The following is an 18,003-nucleotide window of genomic DNA, read 5'->3' on the forward strand; positions in this document are numbered from 1 at the left end:
CTCTCGTCGTAGACTCATCATTGTGCAGACAAAAAGTGAATCAATTGTTTGGTCAAAGATGTATGCTTTTTTAACTAGTCAAATATTGATCCGATATACTGTATCCAAATTCCAAAGGGAGCTAGTATCCACTTCGGAAAGTTCTTTCATAAATCATATACTAATCGCTTTGACCACATAACCATAGCACATGATTATCGTTCAACGGTGCAGGTCAACTTAATTTGTCCGCTCGCGCCTTCTGCAGAATAACGGCACGGCACTAACTTACCTATAGCTCCATATCCACCGCACAAAACAGATCGGACGGCTCTACTCTGCTTACTACTGCTTCTAAACATCGTCAATTTGTATTTAGAAAAAAAAACATCGTCAATTCTCCTTGCTAAGTTATTTTATTTCTTCTAACTTTCAATTTCCTAAATCTTCTACTCCCTCCATCCAACAAAAAATGTTTCAAGTTTGTAAAAATTTGGATGTATCTAGACATAACTTAGTGTATATAGATGCATTCAAATTTAGTCAAAGTTGAGAGATCTTTTGTTGGACAGAAGAAGTATTCAAATTTTAAACCAAAAATTGAATTGAATATTTGTGAATTGAACTAGAATCGGATCGTTCATGGGATCCCGTTTGCGTTCTCTCGAAGTTTTGACGAAGGTGGCTGGTCCGGAGGTAGTCGAAGATGCAACTCGCCGAAAGCGTGGGAGCAGGGCATCTTCGACATGTTGTGGGAGATGTGTGCCAACGAAGGCACACGCCGCAGTAGCTCCTCCTCATCCACTACATCTTTTTTCTCTCCATTGTGTGCCCGCAACAAGCCTAACCGTTGCCGCCACTTCGACCAGATCAGGCCTCCCCGTGCAAAGTTTTGACGAACAAGTACTATACAAATATATATGGCTTATGTGATTAAAATAACATAATCCTATTTTTGAATAGATATTTAATGACATCAGATTTATGTATTATGATTGCTTACATAATAAGAACGCAATTGTTGACCAAAGACATAGTACGATATTTTAAAATCAGTCAAATCCATCTTACGTATCCAAATTCCAGGTGAGCACTCACTCTGAAAAGTTCCCTCATAGATAATACACTAATCACTTTGACCATAACTTTTAACATTTTTCCGGTTTCTGTTTTGAGGATGGTGACATAACTAGCACATGATATCACCGTTGAACTTGTCAATTTTGTCTGCTTCTTCTACCCAATAACAGCGGCACACACTAGCTTTGGTTGAACACATACTCCACCTCACACAATTCAAAGGTAGGCCCCCCTCTTTTTATTCCCCTAAGCTCTATCCAGCCGTCCGTTCCACTCCCGGGGAGATCACGGCCGTTGATCACAGTTCGTGTCACCGACTAACACACGCAATCTCTCCACGACTTGATCAAGTTGTTAATCACATCTCCTATGAATAATTAGTAGTATATCTGAACCTGGACGGTGACCTGATCAAATTGTTAACCTGATCTACAGCCTTCTTCGTTTACTTGTTTACATTTCTTTGGTGTTTAGAAAATGTCAGCTGGCTTAATCGGTCATGTATAGCCGCTGGTGATCGCTCCCCACCTGATAACCCACAAAGTTGTGTAGATGCGTATAAAGAAAGAGAAGTCAGCTAAATTACTAGTCTAAGTTTACTGTGAGTTAAGCTTATCAGTCACGTTTTGCTAGTACCATAGATACATACCTTTCTCGGTGCAGAAGAACCAAAACTGGATGTATACGTGTGTATATCTGAAATGAAAATGACATATATACGGTCGTATGCTTGACGCCGAAATATTGTTCTCTGGAGGATGACGTTTTTGTTGATTAACTGGAAGTTGTGGACCGCCACGTACAGTCTTCCTCATCCGTTTTTTTTTTCTTCTTCTCACTGTTCCATTGTTGGGGATGCACAAAATTTATGCGTAGGAAGAACCAGAAGGATTCTTGGAGAATTTCTTTAGTAGGGCAATAATGTTTTCATCCCTTGCCCATGCTGCAATTATATATAGAGAAATGGATTTTTCATGAGGTGGATGGAGGCAGAATAATCAGGCCCGCATATCTTTTGCTAATTAATACGGTGAAATTTAAAAAATCAAAAAAATCACATCGTCTGTCCCATACCAAAACATAGGTCTAAGGGAGGTTTTGATCTCACGTGGTGCTGCGTTGTCGCTGTGTATTGGTGTGACATGAGGTTTGGATATTTTCTAGTCCTATGTGAGAAGAAGATCTTATTCTCTCAAATGATACCTAGGGTTTCTTCCCCCCGCATGCCTAGTTTTAATTTATACAGTGAAGTTATTGCTTGGGAAAAATAAAAATCAAAGCATCAGTGCATCACACGCTTTAGCCATGTTTTAATTGTTGGACATGTTTTGGTAATTGTTTTAACCTTCCTCTCCGTTCCACGCCAGTCTCCCTCTCCTCCCTTCCACGCCACTCTACGCATGTCCTACCCACCCCTCCATGAAGTCTCCCTCTCTTCTCCACTCCTCTCGACTCCCTTTGGTCAATCTCTTTCTCCGCTCTAGATGAAATGGGCCGTAAATTTCAATCGTAATATCTTTGTGCCGCATTTCTCATTGGGACAGGAGGATGGGTTGCACCAGGCCCACCGGATCTTACTCCGCGAGCCAGACTTGTCACTGACAAGGCCAAGAGGAGGACCTTGGTTTCTCCAAATTCGACGTTTACAAGGCAGTTCTGAGATTCTCCAAATTTGACGTTTACGTGAAGATTCTTGTTTTTGTCACCTAGTACAAAACCGTACTAAATCAGCGACACTGTTTTTTTTGATAAAAACATGACCACAGGACCAGTGAAACATATCGCCAACCACAAGCCCAAGTACATCACATGGGAAGTTTGGGAACACACATCCGTTACCTTTATCACACATCACCAGTAGTCAACAGTGCAAATGAAGAAGCAAACATAACTCCTGATCCAGACAAAGCAGATGGATGCATCCATCATCAGGTCAGCCGACGAACATTCCTAGCAAAACACCTGACCCCACCTGCCCGCCTCCAAACCACCCCCCACCCTGCCCGGTGGGCCCGGCCAGCTGCAAGTCCCACGGGTGTCTGGTGGTCCCCACAAGGTCCCCCACATGGCAGTCACACAAATTCCATGGGCTGGGCCGGCCGCCGCTTCCGGCCCGGGAGGGCATTGAAGCCGGGCCCCGTGAGCTTGCGAGCGAGCGATCCGGGACTCCACGTGAAAGCGACCCGGGACGGCTGGGACGCCGGGCCCCACCACCTCTCTTCAGTTCTCTCGCTGCCGGTTTCGTCTCTTGTCTCGCCGGCTTTGGCTGCCACCTGCGCCAGGTCAACTCTCGCAACCATTTCCGCAAACACCTCTCGCGCACGCCTCTGTTTCCATCTCCCCCATCCCCATCCATGGCCGCCCCCACGCGCCCTAGATAGCCGGTGGAGACTAGTAGTCGGCGCCATACAGTTGCTTCCCCTGCCGCGTGGGGGTCCTACTACCGTTCCATACCATGCGCCGCCTCCTCCTCCTCCTCCTGTTCCTGGCCGTTCTGGCGGCGGCGCAGCAGCAGCCGCAGCCGCGGGCGTCGCGGGAGGACTTGGCGGCGCTGTACTCCCTGCGGGCCACCCTGGGGCTGCGGGCGCGGGAGTGGCCGGCGAAGGCCGACCCGTGCGCGGCCTGGGCGGGCGTCGCCTGCCGCGGGGGCCGCGTCGTGGGTGTCACCGTCGCCGGGTTCCGCCGCACCCGCCTCGCCAGCCGCGCGCCGGCTTTCGCGGCCGACGGGCTCCGCGAGCTCACCGCGCTCGAGCGCTTCAACGCATCCGGGTTCCCGCTCCCGGGTCCCGTGCCGGCATGGTTCGGCGCCGCCCTGCCGCCCTCGCTCGCCGTGCTCGACCTCCGCTCGGCGAGCATCAATGGGACCCTCCCCGCCGATCTCGGCGCGTCCGGGAACCTCACCGGCTTGCTCCTCTCCGGGAACCGCCTCGCCGGCCCGGTTCCTCCGTCGCTGCTCTCCGTCAGAGGCCTCCGCGTCCTTGACCTCTCCGGGAACAATTTCACCGGGGAGCTGCTGCTGCCGCCCAACGTCTCGGTCGCCGCCGCCGCCGGGACTGGTGGAGCAGGAGGGTTCTTTAACGTTTCGGGGAATTCTTTGTATGGTCTTGCCGGCGATGCCATTGGGGTGCTCAAGAGAAGGTTTCAGGTGGTCGATGTGTCCAACAACTACCTCGATGGAATTTGGGATGGATCCGATGCAACAGTGGATGTCAGCATGAATTGCTTCTCTGGTGTGCCTGGTCAGCGCAGCAGGGCTGATTGCGAGGAGTTCTATAGGAGGCAAGGGGTGGAGCTTTCCAATGTTCCAGTCCCCTTACCTTCTCCACAGCCATCACCGGAGAAGAAGACTAGTCGGAGGATCTCCAAGAATGTACTGATTGGGGTTATTGCAGGCGCGGCAGGGTTGGTGGCTATTTTTCTGGCTGCATTGCTGTTCTGTTTTATGAGAAGGAGGAAGCAAAGAGTTGGCAGGAGAGGAGTGGATACAAACGAGGAAGGCGCACGTGGAACGCGTAGGAGGGACAGCAGCGTAAATCCGGTGGCGTCATCTCCGGTAGCAGTGTCCCCGAGAGCTGACAATACTCATAAAGACGAGGTTGCCGTTTTTGGCGAGCTGACCTATGAGCAGCTGGTCCACGCTACCGGGGGATTTAGTGACGGCAACCTCCTCAAGCATGGGCATTCAGGAGATATCTACCATGGTGTCTTGGAGAACAGCTCACACCTCGTCGTCAAGAAGACTGGTGCAAAGAGTATCACCAAGAACGAATTGGACTTCTATTCGAGGTACTCGCATGAGAGGATTGTTCCGTTGCTAAGCCATTTGGCCAAGGATGACGAGGAATTTCTGGCCTACAAGTATATGCCAAAGGCGGACTTGACAGATGCGTTGCACAAGAAACCTCCTGTGGACACCGAAGATGGCTTGCCCTCATTGGATTGGATAACTAGACTGAAGATTGCTATCGGTGTGGCTGAGGCCATGTGCTTCCTTCATGACGAGTGTAGCCCCCCTCTAGTTCACAGGTATTTCAGTCTTTTATATGCTCCAGACATCTTCTTGATTCACCTGTCGGTTTGTATCTATGTGATATGCTGTTCCAGTATTGGTTGCTCCAGCTGTATCTTAAAAATTATTGTCAGCGCCCTGATCTAATTTGGTTGTGACAACTAACATCATAGTTGATGTCTTCTGCTCCAGCAAGTTGTAGGCAAATTAATGATGAAAGTTATTCTGAGGGAAAGAAATGAGATAGGGATAGTGAACGAGCAGAAGTATCTAATCTTATGGTATAAATTTATGACTTAGTTATGACTGGGGTCCTCTACGTGGCAGTTTTGCTTTTGGTGTTTGTGTACACACCGATGCGTTTCATACTTATCTGGGCACAAGCTAAAGAGACAAATATTATACATTTGAAACTTTTGTTGACCAATTACTCCCAAGTGTGAACCAAGAATGGGAAGAATATGATTTGTCTTTGTATATTGTTAGCAGAATTGACACAATATGAAACTACTGTTTGAGATGCTTGTCGTTTTCTGGTTACTTTGTTTGGTAAAAAGTTTAACTTGCATGTGTGTCTGAATTCAGTTAGGTACTTTTTTTTGTGAGGAGAATTCAGTTAGGTACTATCCAATCTGCAAGTGGTTTCTCTACAAATCATATATGCTGCATGAATGTAAAACTGACAAGGAGTTTACACAATAAATATAAATTTGATATGTGATAATAATTCTTTTTACTTGAAAAACTTTACCAAACCCTCAAGTCCTTATTGTAGCCTGGCATATGCATTTGATAATTTCCCTACCTTGAAGATGTCATCATCATTCCAATATTGTACTTTTGACTTAATTGGTAGTAGTCATCTTTGTTCCACCTGCCTGTTCTGATTGCTTTATCATTTGTTGCCATCTTATATCACTTTGACTGGGCAATGTTGTCACCTGCCAGTAGGTGAGATCAAGTATTATAAGTTTACAAGCCTTTTCTTCACACTGGTGCTTGTTACTCGATGTGTCAGTCTTCTTTGATGGCCTTGTTGACATTTGATTTATTCTGTTATGGACTCTGATTCCTTTATTGTAATTGTAGAGATATCCAAGCTAGCAGTGTGCTTCTTGATGATAAATTTGAAGTGCGACTCGGAAGCATGAGCAGCATATGCGCTCAGCAAAGTGCGGGAAGCCAGAATGTTTTCTCTCGAATACTGAGATCATCAAAGTAAGATTATTTCTCTTTGTCTGTTCTTTCTACGATTTGCATGCCGAGCCTTATTAATATGTATTTGTGAGCAACGTAAGTATGCAAAAGAATGGAAGGTAAAGCAACATCGTTGATAGATCATCGATGATCCTATGCATAGAACTGAACCTAGAGACCCTAACCTACATAGTTTTTGTGGTTTCACTTGACTGCACTGCAATTGCAATTTCTTTGCCCCAATCCTTGCTGATTTTATTAGTACTAACTGAAGCATACTACATTGTGTTAATAGCGATGAGTTCTGGTGTCAAGTGACTTCTTTTCTTTCTTTTTAATTTTTGGCTAAGTTGGCACACAAGTAACGGCATATCAGCAAAGTATTTTGGTGCTATTGACTTGACTATCAGTTCCTATGATTTCAAGTCGTTGATTGCAGAAATATAAGAGAATAATCAGTCTTATTTCTCGCATATTTTGATTGGTTGATGATTGGTAGTTCATTGTTTGGTCAGGTGCCTACTGCCCTCCTGTTGTCTTTAGTTTAGAAAGTTCCAATCTTGTCTACTTGAAACAAACCAAGTTTTTAAAGCTTCTAGGCTGTTCTGAATTAAAGTTCTTAACTGGCGCTTTCTTGTGGCAGGTCCCTTGACAAGAACACATCAGGTGCATAAATTTTTCACATGGCTATTTGCTTCCATGCTACTTTCATACTCCATAAACAAGTAATCAATTTTTTCAATGTTTAAAATTATTTGTGTTCTTTCTTATGTCACAGGCCCACCAGCAACTTGCTCCTACGATGTTTACTGCTTTGGGAAGGTGATGCTTGAGTTAGTAACTGGCAATTTTGGTGTGAGTGGATCTAACAATTCTGGCTCCGAGGAGTGGTTGGCCAACATCATAAATCGCATCAACATAAATGACAAGGATAGCATTACAAATATCATTGATCCTTTGCTCATCGTCGATGAGGACCATCTTGAAGAAGTATGGGCAGTGTCGATTGTCGCAAAGACATGCCTAAACTCAAAACCATCGAGGCGACCCTCTGCTCGCTATGTTCTGAAAGCCCTGGAGAACCCGCTAAGGGTGGTGCGAGCGGGTTCCCGTTCAAACTCCGCAAGGCTCAGGAGCTCATCATCCCGAAGCTCCTGGCAGTCTGCTTTTCTGCAGGGAAATCGGTACCAGAGCTACGAAGCCATGTCGCCGTCAGGGCGAATGCTGGACCGCAGAGGTTCAGTCAGATCGCATGTCAGCGGGGGAGAGGCTTCCTCGTCCTTCAAGAGAGCTGTGCGGGAGATCCCTTCGGACCCGCAAGTGGTGGAAGAGGAAGTTGCTTTATAGGAAGAATAGAAAACATTCATCTGGGATTCGTTTCAGGCATTCCTGAATTCTTTGTTACCTGTGTATAATCGTCATCTGATGTGCATGGCTTGGGTTTCTCAAACGTGAGAAAAACTGTGCATAAAGAGGGTCGTGGTTTTCTTTCTTCTCGTTGGGGACATGGTCCGTGGTGTTTTCAGAGTGCACATAGAGGGCAACAATCAGCCTGACATATGGAATTCCTTTTGTTGACCAAATGACATTAAGTTTGACATGATCTGTAATACCTAATCTGACAGGACAGATAAACTTTACTTTGGGCCGCCGAAAGGGACATGTTTTTAAGATGAACAGATGCATGAACCTGTGTAATCAAGTTTTATCTGGTAAGTAGTTTGGCAAGCAGTATAAGGTTAATATAATATACTCATCTGCTCAAATGGAGTACTAATTTGGCAAAGAGCATTGCAACGCTGTCGGAAGGCCCCGACTGAGATTCAGTCGGACGTTGATATATACAGTCATGTTTGGAAAGATCTGCACCTTGCAATATGAAAACGGGAGTACAATTTTACAGTTTTTTTCTTTCTTTTTTGATACTTCTACCTCCGATCCTAAATTGTTGTCATTTTACAGGAGAGTTTGTGTCACGACGGTTTTACTTTTACTTGGGTGGATAGCGGCAGTTTTAACTGTCAAACAGGATAGAGCTAAACCCCTGCTTCCTCTGCTCCACCTTCCATTCGTCTCCAATGGCGGCCACCACTCTCCCCCACTGCCATCTCCGCCTCCGCCTCCCGCTGCACTCACCCAACCCCTGTCCTCCCCGCCGCCGCCGCCGTCTTCTCCTCCCCTCCTCCGCAACCTCATCGCGCCTCCAGAACCCCACAACCACCACCACCACCCGCTACCCCCTCCTCCCGCCCTCCCCATCCCCGGCTCTCCTCGCCGCCGAGCAGACCTCCCTGGACTCGCCCCGCACCCACCGCTTCCCGGGCTCTGTCGCGCCTCCGCTGCCCCCGGACCCGGACCTCGACGCCATCCCGGCCGACGACGACGTCCTGCGCCGGGCCCTCCAGGTGCGCCGCGCGGTGGCCGCCGAGGCGCTCGTGGCCGTGCTCGCCGGCGGGAAGGTCGGGGGGATGACCTACGTCAAGAGCCTCACGGCCCGGATGGGCGCCTTCGTCGACCGCGTCGTCGTCGGCGCCGCCGCCATGCGCCGCGACCGCCCCGACCTCGCGCACCAGTCCTTCAACGCCCGGGCGAGGGCCTACATCCAGGAAACCGGCGTGGTCGAGCTGGTCAGGTAAACCTCGGTGCTTCCCGTTTTCTTTTCTTGTTCGATTCTTCTATTGTTAATTGTTCACTGCGCACATGAGCTGGGACAATGCAACTACCATAAGCATTTGAAATCATGCTATGCGAATGCAATTTTGGTGTGAGGAAAAGCTAGAGATGTATAAGAATTGTTATTTAGCTTGTGCACAAGCTTAGTTATTAGCTCCCCTGACTCAACAAGCCGTGTTATATCTATATTTTCAATTTAAGTCGGGTAAGCTGTATTTATATATTTTAATACTGCGCAATTTTCATATTTAGACATTCAAATTGACAACATAAGTAATTGTAAACTCCTGCACAAACTCATGTAGTTTTTCCTCAATAGCATTGAAACCGTGCATTCCATGTTTCAGGTGGTTCAAGCACAACTCGTTGACATATCCACAAATTGCCAAAGTAGTTTGCTCCTGTTCTGGTGATCTGGAGAGAGTGAGGAGGATGATAAAGTGGTTGAGATCAAATTATGTTAAAGGAGAATATTTGGGACGTGTGCTTGCAAGGGGTGAATCCATTCTGAATCGCACGTTTGAAGAACTGGAAGAGATTATTGGCTATGTGGAAAGCTGTGGTGTTAGGAGAGACTGGATTGGCCATGTGATCAGTAGATGTCCACAGCTAATGAATTTGTCCTTGGATGAGCTAGAGACAAGGGTGCGATTTTATACAGATATGGGGATGAATGAGCATGACTTTGGCACTATGGTCTACGATTATCCAAAAGTTCTTGGATATTTCAGCCTAGAAGAGATGAATAGTAAGGTGTTTGTTGTGCATTAAGTTTCTCTATGTTTCTTTTTTGCTGCACCTTGCCCACTCGAAGATTATTTGACACCATTCCGTTTCTGCAGTTACTTCCTTTTTCTTACTATTGAGTACGCACATGTAAGAGTCAATCTAATCTAATCTAATCTATTATTTAGTTTGCTACTTGAAAGAAGAACATTGGAATGAATAAAACTTAAGTCACAATTGCCCCTTTTTTTATATGCATCAATTAGCTGATGGGTCCATTGAGTTCCATATGCTTATAACCATCTAATTTTGAACTGATGATCTATCAGTGAAAGTAATCTGTCTTGTACTTCTGGGAGATGTTGTGAACAAAACTTTGTTGAAGATAATGACATTCTTGCTCGCAGGTTCAATATCTTAAAGAGTTTGGTTTGAGCACTGAAGAGGTTGGGAAGTTGCTGGCTTTCAAGCCACAGCTCATGGCCTGCAGCATTGAGGAAAGGTGGAAGCCACTTGTGAAGTACCTGTATCACCTAAACATTTCACGGGATGGTATGAAGCGTATGTTGACGGTCCAACCTACTATTTTCTGTCTTGATCTGGAGACAGTGATTGCACCAAAGGTGCTCCCTTGATCGTTTTGAAATATGTATGCATAGTTTCATGCTACTTGGACACTTTTTTATGCATTAGTCACAGCAAGGCATTCTGATTTGTTAACCTCTTCATAAATATGTTATGATTTGTTAAACATGTTCTTTAATACTTGGATAAGAGTAACTACCTTTTTTATTTGAGCAAAGTGTACAAATTAGATTTCTAGCTCCGAATGTGCTGATATATGCATTTTGGACAGTGTAACTCTTTTCACTTCTTTCCGGTCAATTGTTTCAGGTACAATTTCTACAAGATATTGGTGTGAGGAATGATGCACTTGGCAATGTGCTTGTGAAGTTCCCGCCTGTACTAACTTATAGCCTGTACAGGAAATTACGCCCAGTGGTTTGTTCTTGTACCATTTTGCTATTGTTGTTAGTTCTTATTAATGTTGACCAGCCTTTTTCTTATTTATTTATTCATTTATTCTGTTCTCTACTTCTGTTTTAGAATGCATTCATTCGGATGAATGTAGATACAGCATATACATGCAGTTGGTTAATCAGAAAGCCTTCATTTGAAAGTACTAAAACGTCACAAACGTTATCCTTGGGACAACTAAACCATATGACATCGGGTGTTCAACCTTTCATGTTTGTCCAGCCTTAGAGCTAAGTGCAAAAATAACTGAAATACACCAGACAGTTTTGTTACTTCCAATATTAGTTAACCATGATGAGTAAAGACACAGGCAGTCATTTGAACATCAACTTTCAGTTAGCTAGTCAAATGTATAAAAGGGTGAACCTACCAATGCACAAGTCAGCAGTGATGAATTTGCTTATACTGGCCTGGTGACCTGCAGTTCCTTTTCTAAGAACACTAGTGGTGCTGTTGGATAAGCAGACAAACAGGGAACATAGTTCATCCAAATGTAGATTTCTGTATTTGTTTTCATTTTTTACTTATACATACTGTTGGGTAACTTGTTCTGCTCCACTCGGCTTATGTTTATCCAAACTGCAGGTCATATTCCTGAGGACGAAAGGTGGAGTAACACAGGAAGACATCGGGAAGGTCATTGCCTTGGATCCACAACTCTTGGGCTGCAGCATCGTGCACAAACTAGAAGTCAGTGTCAAGTACTTCCGGTCACTAGGCATCTACCACTTTGTACTTGGTCAGATGATTGCCGACTTCCCGACACTTCTCCGATACAATTCGGAGGTCCTAAGGCCAAAATACCAGTACCTGAGGCGCGTCATGGTGCGGCCGCTGAAAGATCTCATCGAGTTCCCCCGGTGAGTCCATCTCATGCGCGCTCATACATATTCCTCTTCTGAGAAACACCAAGCGCAGATCGTAGCTGCTGACGATTCTCGCACTTGCAACTTGATGCTTGTGCTGTGCCTTGTTCCCAGGTTCTTCAGTTACTCCTTGGAGCACAGGATAGAGCCTCGGCACCGGATTCTGGTGGAGAACATGATCAACATGAAGCTGCGGTACATGCTGCCGTGTTCCGATGAGGAGTTTGCGCAGAGGGTGCGAGAGGCTGTCGAGAAGCGAGCGAGATTCGAAGCTGGAGAGTATACTCTGGAGTCATCAGGTGCAACGGAGAAACCCAGTGACGACGCTGGTGTAGCAATAGATGCAGATGCAGCAGTATGTGAAAACAACATGGTGGACTAATGGATAAACTGACAGTACGTTTGTAAATCTTTTAAAAATGAGTTAAAAAATGCCCTTGTCGTGTGTGTATATATTCGTGGAAAGAGGGATAAAAAGAAGCTACTGATACTGACTCTGAGTTCTGGGGCTACTGATGTTCTATATTGTACTCTCTGCGTTGGAAATTATAGGGCGTATGTTGATTGGTTGAAACTTGAAATAAAGATTTGACCAGCGCCATCACTCTGTTGATATCTGGTGTCATGTTACCATTGTTATATGCCTTTTGATTTGGCCTCATTTGGATATTCAACTCAAATCTTTCTTCACGTCACTGACTTTTGCATTGCGTAACTGATGTTGCATTGACATTCGTAATCTTTGCAGAAGGGCCGCAGGGTGTGCCGAAATAGAGTACCCATTTTAAGACCAAGCACATCATTATCACAACTCATATAAAATTTCATTTACATCAGGTCACCAGATCAAAGGGACCAGGTTAGGCATTAGCATTTGTTTTCTTTATTTTCTCACGAGTTACACAGAATACACATTAAAAGAAAAGAGGACGGTGAAATTCAGACCAATCTCCCGAATTGCTTTATTAACAACCTTTACTCTGATTACTGAGCTATGTGGCCCAAATCAATCAATAGACTCGTGCTTTTGGTGGGAACGACTCGATTTCGTCATCCAACGTGTTCATATGGACCGGCCTGTATGCCAATCGTACCTTCTCGTTCTCCCAGTACCTGTATAACAATTAAAATTTGATGGCAGGAATTCAGGACCAGACTGTTAAATGATCAGTTCATCAAAGCGCGATGCAGATAATACTTCCATAGGTACAAATTACTGGATTTATATCGTGCCAGCCAGTTTCGAGACCTATTGGTGCATGTCATGTATTGCCAGTTATTTCATAAGTCGGTTTACGTCGGATTATTATACACTTTTATAATTTGTCTCACCAATCAGTTTTAATTACTTTGTGTTCCAACATGTCTTTTCATCAATACCAAAAAAAAATTGTTGGTGTTATCCAATAAAGCTTAATGAAGAAAAGACGGCCAAAGATACTTGCCCCATTGAGTGCTTCATCCAACGCTCATCGTCTCTTGTCTGTAAACAAAGAGGTGAAACAACAATAGTTACAACAGTGAAGCATGTGGGTGCAAGGAAGAGAGTAAAAACAAACAAGAGAAGCAACCAACCGTGAAATCTTCACGAGCGTGAGCTCCTCTGCTTTCTTTGCGAGCCTCTGCTGAATACATAGTTATGCATGCATTTATCAACAGATTTTCCAGCTCTATGGTCTCTATTAAGTCGGAATTCCTGCAGAAACAAATGGTGGAGATGGGTAATTAATGCAAGCAAAATAACAATTCAATGATTTTCAGGAATATCATACCATATGAGACTTCGATCACTGATCTTCACATCATGAAAACTTTCCCATGCTTTGCTAATCAGTTGACAACCTAATAAGCACAAGACGATAGGAATTCGTTAATAAAATGATACTACTATCCACCTAGTACTGTCAACAGCTCTCATAATTTCCCTAGGTTCTCAATGGTCTATGGTGAACAGAAAACAGATATTGACAACACACATAGCGATGAACTCTAGGATACGTTTAACATACCTTCTTCAAGCGTTTCTTGTGTACGGAACACAGCAGCATTATTTTGCATAATACGTTGTGTGTTGAGACGGATCTTGGAAGTTGGCAATGACCCATTTGCATTTCTCAGCTTGTCCAACCATGCTATAGTCTTTTCTCCTGCACCTTTTTCGAGAGGTTTCTGCTTGTCACCTGAAATATATTGTGTCATTGTCATCATGTGTATCAGGGAGAGCAAATCAAGAAACGAGTTACGAAACAAAATATAGTAACTTGCCTGGTCTAGAAATCTCAGCTACCCTGTTTGCACAAGCTCTGCCAAACACAACTATATCAAGAAGTGAATTTGCACCCAGACGATTTGCACCATGGACAGACGCACACGCTGCTTCTCCAGCAGCCATTAAACCATGAATTACAGTATCTGGATTATCACCCTTGATATCCACAACCTAATATGTAAAAACAGACTTGCATTAGAAGAACAGCAACTGCGATCCATAACTATGTTTACTGCTTATCCAAGACAAACCTCCCCATGGTAATTTGTAGGGATCCCACCCATGTTGTAGTGCACAGTAGGCAAAACTGGAATGGGCTCCTTGGTGACGTCAACACCGGCGAAAATAGCAGCAGTTTCAGATATACCAGGAAGCCTTTCCTTGAGAACTTCAGGAGGCAGATGGTTAAGATGCAAATAGATGTGATCCTTCAGTGGCCCTGAGGTAACCAGACAAAGAAACAAGGTTCATGTGACAAAGCCACGCAGATTTGGCAACTTGCATAAGGGAGGACTAAAAACTTACCAACACCACGTCCTTCTCTAATTTCCATTGTCATTGATCTTGAAACAACATCACGAGAAGCAAGATCCTTTGCAGTAGGAGCATATCGTTCCATGAAACGCTCACCTTCACTGTTCCTAAGGATACCACCCTCGCCACGGGATCCTGAGAATCGTGTGAGATAAACTAGGTAAAGAAGCTGTAGGAGAAAGGGAAAAAAATGGCTTGACAGATAAGGACAAAATTAACTGCAGAAGTACATCCTCGATAAACTAGGGAGTTTATAAACAAGTGGGTTTTCCTAAGCTAACAACAAAAAGAAATAGTTGAATATATACAACCTTCAGTAATGAGGCATCCAGCACCATAAATGCCTGTAGGATGGAACTGGACGAACTCAAGATCCTGCAATGCATATATCATACAAGCATAATCAGACAGGATCATGAACAAGCAAGTTAAAAAAGTAGCACTAGATAAAAAAAAGACTAACTTGAAGAGGTAAACCAGCACGTGCAACCATAGCATTGCCATCTCCAGTACATGTGTGAGCTGAGGTTGCTGAGAAGTAGGCCCTACCATAACCCTACTTCCATAACCCTAAGTTAGTTTCATAGATAAAGTAAGCAAGGACAATCATTTCATATATACAAATTACAAGAGATCTTACTCCTGTAGCTAGAATTGTATTTGTAGCACGAAAGCGGTGAAGGGTGCCATCTTCCATGTTTAAGGCAATGACTCCCTGGCAGTTGCCTGAAATATCATTGCGTGTTGATTAATAGGATTGCAACCATGGACAGCTGGAAGCAATCTTAATTACTCCCAAATACAAGAACTCAAGAAGCTGCAGGAAGGGTAATATGAAGTGCCTCGGTATGTCTACATGAAAAGTGGGGCTATTTTATTACATCAGTAGAAACAATTCGAAACACAGAAATGATGTTTACTAGATGCGCCTGTCCCACATTTTGAAATCTGGGATGTGTGGCTGCAAGGGCAATACGTGAGTTGGAACTTGCTCTGTTTGGTTTTGTGGTGTGCATGCTATGGAATTTTATTAGCCAGCAGAGATAAACAGATTGATATAGTCATTTATTTCGTTCAAGTGCTGGGGGACTGAATATCGATCTGTCCTTCAGTCTGAGAAAACGTCTCTGCCGTACGTTACCACGAGCAGAAAAGTCAATCCAAGGAGCATATCATTTCGGTTCAAGATAGTTTTATTTAATTCAACTTCAGTCTTGCGTACTACCAGATATGAGCTACGAAGGAACATGGCAATCTTAAACATGCAGTTATCTTACCTTCGTTGTCCATCAGAAGGTCTAGTGCAAAATATTCTACAAAAAACTGGGTGTTATGCTTCATAGCTTGACCATATAGTGTGTGTAGCATAGCATGTCCTGTTCTGTCTGCAGCACATGCACATCTGTAGGCCTGTCCACCTGAGGATATCAGATAGTGATAGGATGAGGAATAAGATACATATGAAGGTTGCCTTCCTCACACTTAAATTATAAAGTTACGACCTTTCCCAAAATCTAAGCTCTGGCCTCCAAAGGCACGTTGGTATATCTTCCCATCTTCAGTTCTCGAAAATGGCAGTCCATAGTTTTCAAGTTCTATGACAGCTTTGGGTGCTTCTCTGCACATATACTGAATAGAATCTTGATCACCTGAAAATGGATGAAAATTATAAAGAGATTTCATTGACGCTTTAGTTGCTTCAGTTAAAAAAATGATGTGGGTTTCCCCTTGTTAACAAAACCATCAAGCACTAGAAGCTGGTTAGAAAGATGTAATTTCACATTAACTCTTCAAACCAAACGATTAGAATGCCTAGGTTTTCCCCTTAACACATAAAAACTGTCGAGTAACTCACCAAGCCAATCGCTTCCCTTGACAGTATCATACATATGCCACCTCCAGTCATCTTCGCTCATGTTTCCAAGAGCAGCATTTATGCCTCCCTGCATGCGTTGTTGCACGTTAACACACATCAAAAGACAATAAAACCTTACACACTTTAACATAACTAACAGAAAAATCTAGCAAGCCGATTAATAGAACAAAAGACACCATGCCTGAATGTGACCTTACACCTACATTGACAATGCAACACTAAAAGTTAAGAAAGTGGCTCGATGTCACACTAGTTCATAAAATCTTTAGCTATGATACAAACTGATATCATGGTACCACATCAGTATGCATATTTCTTAACAGGGTAACATTACAAGTGAAGCAAGCACAGCAAATAGAATATCTTCTGTAACATGAAAAATTCATTGTAGGAAATATTATACCTACTTCAAAAGATTAACAAAAGATCTATAGAAAAGTTGCAGATTTGTAAGCCAAGTATCAATCAGGCGTAATTACAAGTAGTTCTGTTTACTCTATACAGAACTTTATGCACCCAACTTCAATTATGCAACCCAGAAATCATGTTTCCTTCCTTGGGAAGAGCTCAATTGAAGAACAGATGCCCCATGCCTGCCTCCTTGCAAATTCCAAGGATCCAACCTAGTATTCAGGCTAGCAGTTCAGCACCACCTAACCGACTTTCATTCTTCTACTCACCCAACTAACATACTACAGAAAGCGTGCCATAGGACATACAAGAAACAAATGGTAATTCCTCAGCACCCAGAACACCCTATCCCAAAAGTAACCAACCCACATAAGTTATCACCAAACCACACACATAAAAAAAAACTGTTTCTATCTCACAACTCACAATTCTGAACTTGGTGCAGCGAATTTCATTTCTAACAGAAACTGCATAAACAGACACGACAATCATACCTGCGCCGCGACGGTGTGCGAGCGCGTGGGGAAGAGCTTGGTGATGCAGGCGGTGTTGAAGCCGTGCTCGGAGAGCCCGATGGCCGCCCGGAGCCCCGCGCCGCCGGCGCCCACCACCACCGCGTCGTACGAGTGGTCCACCAGCGTGTAGGACGACTGCAAATTCCCATGGCAGCAAAAGAAGAATCAATCGCTGGGCATTCCTCGGAACACGAAACCCATCCCATCACACAAAGCAGAGGAAACCAAAATTGCTCGAACAAACATGCAAAATTTCCCATCTAGAAACCGCCAAGCACGCGATCAGATATGAAAATTCGGGGAGATGAAAGAGTGCGTCGATCAGATGAAGTGGAGAGGAATTGGTGAGGGGATCGAGAGTACCGAGGTCGTCGTGGAGAAGAGCCTGGAGGCGGAGGCCTTGCCCTTGGACAGGCCGCGCGAGACGAAGCTGCGCCACATCTCGAAGTTGGATCAGGGCGTGGTCGAGTTGGGGATTCCGGCCGGGTGGCGCTGGCGGGCGCAGCCGGAGGGTGGAGTCTGGAGAAGGAGCGGTGGCGGTGGAGAAGAAGACAGAAGGGAAGGTCGTTTATGCAGGGGTTTAGATGGGACGGTTTTGCCCCTCTGGCTGGGTAGCCTTTTAGGATTTTGCCACTGCCGATTCTTTCACTTTTCCCATTTCCTATTCTTTTGGGAATCTTTGTAAAAATATTTATTCATTACTAAAGATAAATTTTAGGATGATTTTTTTATATATTCTTTCAATTAAGAGAATTTTTTTTGATCGGTTCTGATTATTGTATCAGGACATGGCATAACATTTCATCTCAACATAGCAAAGATAAAAACAG

General features: G+C 44.4%; 3 protein-coding genes across 3 annotated transcripts; 2 read left to right on the forward strand and 1 right to left on the reverse strand.

The window, feature by feature from the left end:
- Positions 1-3,318: 3,318 nt before the first annotated feature.
- Positions 3,319-7,963, forward strand: LOC100824460 (probable LRR receptor-like serine/threonine-protein kinase At2g16250). Its single transcript, XM_024462071.1, has 4 exons — positions 3,319-5,085; positions 6,158-6,286; positions 6,909-6,931; positions 7,044-7,963. The coding sequence occupies exons 1-4, from the start codon at positions 3,515-3,517 to the stop codon at positions 7,610-7,612; spliced, it is 2,292 nt and encodes a 763-aa protein (XP_024317839.1). The 5' UTR covers positions 3,319-3,514; the 3' UTR covers positions 7,613-7,963.
- Positions 7,964-8,156: 193 nt separating this feature from the next.
- On the forward strand, positions 8,157-12,181 carry LOC100824727 (transcription termination factor MTERF2, chloroplastic). Its single transcript, XM_003557570.4, has 6 exons — positions 8,157-8,897; positions 9,286-9,691; positions 10,072-10,287; positions 10,559-10,666; positions 11,288-11,562; positions 11,683-12,181. The coding sequence occupies exons 1-6, from the start codon at positions 8,344-8,346 to the stop codon at positions 11,948-11,950; spliced, it is 1,827 nt and encodes a 608-aa protein (XP_003557618.1). The 5' UTR covers positions 8,157-8,343; the 3' UTR covers positions 11,951-12,181.
- A 169-nt stretch (positions 12,182-12,350) lies between these two features.
- LOC100823502 (succinate dehydrogenase [ubiquinone] flavoprotein subunit, mitochondrial) lies at positions 12,351-17,734 on the reverse strand. The gene is made up of 16 exons (XM_003557566.4): positions 17,537-17,734; positions 17,153-17,308; positions 16,227-16,314; positions 15,874-16,020; positions 15,649-15,789; positions 15,012-15,097; positions 14,835-14,927; positions 14,683-14,746; positions 14,363-14,506; positions 14,089-14,276; positions 13,834-14,008; positions 13,578-13,748; positions 13,341-13,410; positions 13,144-13,264; positions 13,014-13,051; positions 12,351-12,681 (listed from the first exon to the last, which is right to left on the reverse strand). Exons 1-16 carry the CDS (start codon positions 17,612-17,614, stop codon positions 12,579-12,581), a joined length of 1,863 nt encoding a protein of 620 aa, XP_003557614.1. The 5' UTR covers positions 17,615-17,734; the 3' UTR covers positions 12,351-12,578.
- Positions 17,735-18,003: the final 269 nt, after the last annotated feature.

This window comes from Brachypodium distachyon, chromosome 1, assembly GCF_000005505.3.
Source record: "Brachypodium distachyon strain Bd21 chromosome 1, Brachypodium_distachyon_v3.0, whole genome shotgun sequence".
Lineage (NCBI taxonomy): Eukaryota > Viridiplantae > Streptophyta > Magnoliopsida > Poales > Poaceae > Brachypodium > Brachypodium distachyon.